Source organism: Oratosquilla oratoria, chromosome 9 (assembly GCF_046742065.1).
Source record: "Oratosquilla oratoria isolate Oo_2021 chromosome 9, ASM4674206v1, whole genome shotgun sequence".
Taxonomy (NCBI): Eukaryota; Metazoa; Arthropoda; class Malacostraca; order Stomatopoda; family Squillidae; genus Oratosquilla; species Oratosquilla oratoria.
In genome coordinates this window covers 2,797,418-2,804,917 of record NC_134785.1, presented here as the reverse complement: position 1 = coordinate 2,804,917, position 7,500 = coordinate 2,797,418, and the positions used below count along the sequence as shown (strand labels likewise).

Here is a 7,500-nt window from a genome sequence, read left to right as displayed (position 1 = left end):
GATGTGTTATGTCATCCTGGCTGTTCAATTTATACATAAATGGGGTGGTGCGAGAGGTGAATGCAAGGGTAGTGGGTCGGGGATTGGAGATGTTTAAAAATATTGAGAAAAATGGGAGATAAGCCAGTTGTTGTTTGCTGACGACACTGTGCTTGTGGCAGGATCAGAGGAGGGATTAAGAAAGTTAGTGACAGAGTTTGGGAAGGTGTGCAAAAGAAGGAAGTTGAAGATAAATGTGGGTAAAAGTAAGGTGATGAGATGTACAAGGGGAGAATGTGGCAGAAGACTGGAAGTGAGTATTAAAGGAGAGAGACTGGAGGAAGTAGATAGTTTTAGATAATTGGGTGCGAATATGGCGGGAACGGGAGGAGTGGAGGTGGAGGTAGAATGTAGATTGAGAGAAGCGAGTAAATGCCTTGGTGGATTAAAAAGTGTAATGAGAAATAGACATCTGGGAATGGATGCTAAGGTGGAGAATGTATGAAGGAGTGATTGTACCGACAGCACTGTACGGGGCAGAAACATGGAACATAAGAGAGAATGAGTTTGAATGTGTTTGAGATGATGTACCTGAGAAGTATGATAGGGATTACGAGGCTAGATAGAGTGAGAAATAAGGAGGTGAGGAGGGAACGGGGGTGGAAAGGGAGTTGGGAGATAGGGTTGATGAAAGAGTATTGGGATGGTTTGGACACATAGAAAGAATGATCGAAGAAAGACTAGTAAAAGAGGTGTGGAAGGCAGAGGTAGGAGTGAATATGAGGGGGCGACCAAAGATGAGATGGATGGATGGGGTAAAAGGGGCATTGGGGGAGAGGGGAATGTCTGTTGAGGAAGGACGGGAGAGGACAGAAGATAGGGGTGAATGGAGAATGGTTATTTATGGATGATGCTATGATGCATGAGGTGGAGTGGGTGGGGGATGGGAGGCAGGGGAGTGTGTGTGAAAAAATCATTTGACACAGCCCGAAGAAATTTCTCCCCTTCTCTTTTTCTGCATGAGGGGACGGAGAGGTGGGGTTCCCGATTTAATGAAGCGGCTTTGCTATGGATGTGCTGTGTCTTACGACACTGCTTCTGACCTAGGATAGTGGGCGAGATGCAGGGATGACCCGTCATCCAGGAGGTGCCAAGATAAGAGTGAGTGAGTGGGGTGAATGAGAGTGGAGTATGTGGGATGTAATATGTGGGAGTGGATTTTATGCCTTTGTTTTTTGGCTACCTCTTTTGTTAGGGGGAAAGAGCCTTTGGTATATGTATGTACTACGAGTCCTAACCTGCTGTCTTAATATGACGACCTTGTCAACATTACTTTTGTTTAAGTCCTTGACCCATTTGAATACGACTATCAGATCACCCCGCACTCTTCGTCTTTCCAGAGAAGTTTTCATGATGATCAGTGACACCAGAATTAAGAACATTTCCACACTAAATATAACCGGATAATGACCTCAAGTTCCCAAGATGTAGATTTAACACAAATGAAGAGAGAAACATCCTCCCCGACCACGTCGTCAATAAATGTAAACAAACTTCCCACGTAAGACCGCTTCATACTGAGTAGATTCTTGCCAACCGCTGTGAATTTGAACAGCTAGAAGAAAACTTTGGTTACACTATTCTAGACTTCCCTGAGAACATTTAAACTTTGTGTCTGAAAGCACATAAGAATGAAGGAGACTACAAGAGACCATAAGGTCTACATTAGGCAGTTCCATGTCCATTACCACCTGTTATCCTCATCCATAAAGTTGTCTAACCATTTCTTAAAACAACTGATAGTTTCAGCGCTCACTACATGGTTACCAAATCTATTCCATTCGGTGACCACCCTATTAGTAAACCAGTTCTTACCTATTTCCTTCTTAAATCTAAATTTGTACAGTTTAAATCCATTACTGCGAATCCTGTCCTATTGTCTTAATATAATGACCTTGTTTGCGTCACCCGTGTTAAAGCCTTTGATCCATTTAAACACCTCTATTAGATCACCCCGCACTCTGCGTCTTTCCAGAGAGTATAAGTTAAGGTGCCCAAGCCTCTCTTCGTAAGGTAAATTTCTGAGCCTATATATCATTTTGGTCATTCTTCTCTGTACTGATTCTTGTGAATTTATGTCCATTCTATAGGACGGAGACCAAAACTGTACCGCATAGTTAAGGATGGATCTAACTAACGCTAGATGGAGTTTGATAATTACCTCTGCACTTCTATTCGTAACTGTCCTAGCAATGAAATCTAATGTTCATTTAGCTTTATTCCTGGCGTTAATGCAATGTTTCCTGGATTTAAGGTCAGGACTCACTAGAACTCCCAAGCCTCTCTCGCACTCAGTTTTCTCTAAAAACGTGTTATCTAAGCTATATATATTTTTGGGGTTGAGTAGCCCTACGTTTAACACCCTGCACTTTGAGATATTGAAGTTAATTTGTCATTTCACCGACCATGTGAACAATTTGTTAAAATCATCCTGCAGAATCTCAGTGTCGTCTCCTGATCTAATTAGGCGTCCTATTTTAGTGTCGTCCGCAAATTTACTAACATCACTATCAATCCCATTGTCCAAGTCATTTATGTACATTCACTCTAAAAAGTATCGGTTGGTGGTATTAGGTGTTCGCGGGAGACTAGTGAAACAGCAGAATCGATGTTCCTGTACAGTTGGTAGTCGTGACAGAGTTGCGCCCTACCTTTTCCCCCCGTTAAAATACGTGGTGGAGAATAATAAACATTTAATGCGTGAAGATATGACAAGATTGAAAGTAATTATATTTGCACCGACAAGATTTGTTAATATTTTATTGTTACTGAAATCACACACACACATACACACATTTATAAACTACAAATCGCATTGATACACAGTCGTACCAACAGTTTCTAATTCCTTTGGACAATGTGTCAGAGTTTAGCGTTTACTTACGTCCATTTCCGTACGATTTCTTACCGATTCTTTCTTTTTTAGTGGCTGTACATAATGAATAATAAGGGGCCCAAAGCTGAGCCCTGGGGGACCCCACTAGAAACACTCCCCAACCTGGATTTTACGCCATTTATGGTGACCCACTGTTTTCTGTCACTGATCCAAGCTCTAACCCATTCTAACATTTTTCCTTCTATGCCATGGGCTTTGGTTTTATTTAGTAATCTCTGGTGGGGCACCTTGTCGAACGCTTTGCTTAAGTCAAGGTAAATAACATCGTAACTATCATTGTCATCTGACGCCTTATATACTTTAATGTAAAAGAATAGAAGATTAGTCACACATGACTTACCCTTGGAGAAACCATACTGTGTGTAACGAGTCAAATTGTGTCTCTCGATGTGTTCTCCGAGTCTATTAACCATTATTGATTCAAACATTTTACCTATAGCTGATGTCAAACTGATTGGCCTGTAGTTGCATATATCTTCCTTTTATTTATCTCCCTTTTTGAAAACATTTTATCTCCCTTTTTGAAAACAGGAACAACGTTTGCCTGCCCCCAAGTAATATGCACAAAATCAGTGTCTACCGATTTATTAAATAATTCTGTTAACTGGCCACAGATTTCAAATTTACACTTCAAACACTCTCGGAAATGTTTCGTCTGGACCCGGGGAATTTGTAGCTTTAAGTCTTTCAATCTGCTTGACTACTACCTTACTAATGCTGATATTAGATAGACTACTTTCTTCATCCTCACTGAAAACTGGATTGCAATCAGGTACCTTATCTAACCTCTCCTTAGTAAACACCGAGAGTAAATATTTGTTTATCCCCTCCTTTTTTCCTCCGATTCTATCATGATATTTTCGTAATTTTTCAATTGGGCCTATTATTCCTTATTTTTTGTTTTGTAGAGATGAAAGAAGCTCTTTGGGTTGGATCTCGCTTGTCTGGCAACCTTAATTTCATAGTTACGTTTCGCTGTGTGCGTATTATTTTTAACCAGTCTCGCCATATCGTTATATTTGGATCTAAGGTGTGTTTCCCCGTTTTGTTTTGTTCTTTATTCTTACATGAAGTTCCCTTTTCATTCCGATCTCATGTTTCAGCCTGTCCGTCATCCATTTGGGAGTATTACTATTCTTCCCTATTGACTTGAGGGGAATAGATTTACTTTGTGCATTTAGAATTAAAGCTGTTAGGTTACTATATATTTCATCCAAGTCGCTGACCGGGCTCTTTACCCTGCGCCCACAAGTGACCTAACCCAAGGTATGCATACCCTCAGTGACCAGACCCCTGACATTGCTAACGACGTCCGGACTGGCCGTGTATCTGACCCCGTCACAGCCCCCCTAGGTCGGTCCCGTAAGTGATCAAATGTCTCATATAGTCTCTTGTCAAAATTGGCTCTCCTGAAGTCCTGCACTTGAACGTTATTCGTACTCTTTAATTCTTCCCAAATAATATTAAATCTTATTTCTTGATGATCGCGAGAGCCTAGCCTATTTCTCACTTTTACGTTACTCGTTAGGTGCTCATTATTACTTAAAAGTAAGTCCAGTGTATTCTCTACTCTCGTAGGATCGGTAATCTCTTTACCATTCAGTTTCTCAATGTATGACGCAAAGGTGATTTGACATTCGGAGTTTCGAAAAACAGAAGATTGTAACCAAAGTCGTTTCTACTCAAACAAACTCCCACTATTTGGCAATAATCGACCCACTGTTGAGTTTTAAGATTCTTTTAGATAAATAATCTCCAAACTAGAGGGGCATGAGGAGGATACAAAGAGAGCGTGAAGTCATCCGCTCAAAAATAATTGTTTAATAAGAATAATTAAACCAATCTGAGAACGAATATCTGCCATTTCATACGCGCAAAGTATAATTCTATCACTCAACCCAACCCGTTTTCTATAAAGTTAAACAATGCTAAGGTATAAATAGAAAAAATGTATGTAAATTCATATGAACACAAAACACGGCGTTGGTTCTTCCCAGTAAGTTATCCACTTTTCCAAGCAGCAAGAGTCAGTAGCATGCTACTCACATTGAATACCAAAAATAAAAGTAAGTAACAAAAACAAGTAACATGCTAGCGAGAAATACCTAGTGTGCTGTCACCTTCATTCTAATGATGGTGTTCGTCGAATTCTCATGGGCGGATTTGATAGTAATCTACAGAGAAAAAAGTAGCATTTTCACACTTCTTAGATCAAACAATTTTTTTTATAACATATAATAATAGTAATGATAATATAATTGAATAAATTAATGAATGAATTAGTTACTAAATAGATTAAATCAATAACCAGTGTTGCCACCCTTTTCAGATCAAATTCATAAGAAATATAGAAATATAATAATAGTAATGATATAAATAAATGGATGAATGAGGGAATGAATTAGTTAAAAAAAAATAGAATTAATAATTAATCAACATGGGGAGCATTAGTGGTAAGATTTTTTTTTTTTTTTTTTTTTTTTTTTTTTTTTTTTTTTTTTTTTTTTTTTTTTTTTTTTTTTTTTTTTTTTTTTTTTTTTTTGGTCAAAAGAAACAGGATATGAGGACGCAACTTTTATTAGTACGACGTTTCACTTGTACTTGTTTCTTGTTTCGTTACTTGTTTCGCTTGCATTATCATATACTAGATGTATGTGTAGATCTGTAACAAACATCATGTACCAGCTGTCATGTACAGCTGTAAAAAGCGAAACGTCATACCAACAAAGGCTCCGTTCTCACAAGCTGTGTCTTTGGATAGCTTTGTCGGGAACTGCCAATTATATATCTTACCCCACACCTCTCACCCGACGCCTGGTAAGGTAATTCCCATCAACCAGCGGGCCTCATTCCAACGATTTTTCTCCATTCCTTTCTATTTTAACATTTTTCCTCTTCTTTCATCAATTGCAAATATCTTCTTCTTTCCAGCGATTCTATCACACCAATTATCATTTTTTTTTTTTTTTTTTTTTTTTGGGGGGGGGGGGACGGTCTATCTCTCGGTCTTCTTGTGTTATGTTTCCATTGGGAGTGCTTGTCTTGGCAGGCTCTCTTGGTCCATTCTCATGACATGTCCGTACCACCTAAGCCTGTTTGTTTTTATGATTTCTATAATATATGTTATTCCAAGTTCCTCCCTTATTTGTGTATTTCTGATTCTGTCCATTATCGCCACCCCTTTTATACTTTTTAGCACCTTCATCTCTGTTGCTCCTATTTTATATTTCGTTTTAGTTGTTAGTGACCTTGTTTCTGATCCATGTATTTGTTTTGGTCGGAGTATTGTATTATACATTATTATGGAAATATATGTATATATAGTGAAAAACCAATTACGTAAACATTGATTTTCTTCCCTTTCTTGACACGAGACAATGTATTTTCGTCATGTCTAAATGGCTCTGGAAACGGGTGGTATGTTACTGTCTTAAGGGGTTATTACACTGGGCTATTTTTCCTCCGACATCAGATTAATCGGCGGTACCGCCAACCTCCAGAACTTTTTCCGCCGTAAAATCACTTTGGCAAAAAAAAAAAATTTCAAAACAAAAATACATAGAAGGTCATTTGATATGCTGAAGGGAAATGATTTTCCTCCAGCACATCAGATTCCCTCCCGAAAGCTGCGGATTGCAAATCTGTTCCAACAGTCGGAGGAAAAATAGCCCAGTGTGATAACAACGCCTTTCGTCCAAATGACAGGAGTTCAACTTCCTTGTTTATATATTCTTTGGCTTTGGTCCAATCGGCGTTGCGAAACAGGAGAACTGAATTCAGACCTTTCACCTCGCGATCTTCTTTTCAGCGTGACCAATAAGAACAAAATATATATTTTTCACATATCAATTTCAGTTTCTTTGAAAATCCATTGTAGAAATATTCAATATTCTTGTGGGTGGAAGAATGGATTAGAGCGCCTCTACTTGCGACAGAGGTCGAGGTGACGGCAGTTCGAACCCTGACGTCAGTGAGCTGGACCAAGGGAATGGTTAATTAAAATCCACGCTATAAAGTCCTCTGTAGGGGACACCGTCCTTGCCTCCTGATAGGGTGGAGTAGTTCGCGACGTTAAACAGTGTCTGGGGTCTAAATAAAAAAAGCTATTCCTTTAATACTTCAAGGATCTTCTACATAGGAAGTTTCTTAGCCCCTGTTCACATTAGCGGTTTGAACCGCGGCGGTTCAATCACAATGTAAGTCAATGGAGGTGTTCACACACAACCGCGCAATTTTTCCTTGACTATGCGGCACCGCGGTTTCCGTGCGGTTCAAACCGCTAGTGTGAACAGGGCCTTATGGCTCCCTACTGAAGTCGTGGATGGGCTTTCCACAGCCATGTGTGTTAGATTCCAACTAACTTAACTGATTTAACTAATTAACTGACATTTTCTCATGACAAAAGGGTAGTTTGGCTTTACCATAAGGCTCTGTTCACAGTAGCGGTTTGAACCGCGGCGATTCAATTACAATGTAAAAAAGAAGACGTTTACACACAACCGCGCAATTTTTCCTTGACTATGCTGTACCGTCGCGGTTTCCCCGCGGTTCAAACCGCATGTGTG

At 39.4% G+C, this 7,500-nt stretch overlaps 1 protein-coding gene across 4 annotated transcripts in view; it reads right to left on the bottom strand.

Annotated features, from left to right (window-relative positions):
- Window positions 1–7,500, bottom strand: part of LOC143028137 (uncharacterized) — a 38,101-nt gene that overhangs the window by 27,563 nt on the left and 3,038 nt on the right. Inside the window, exon 2 of one of the 4 annotated variants that reach the window (XM_076189788.1) lies at window positions 5,056–5,109. The exons of the other annotated variants lie outside the window; for them this stretch is intronic. Coding sequence (XP_076045903.1) covers window positions 5,056–5,061 — 6 coding nt within the window. The 5' untranslated portion in view covers window positions 5,062–5,109. The remainder of the gene's footprint in view (window positions 1–5,055; window positions 5,110–7,500) is intronic. 4 annotated transcript variants of the gene reach the window in all.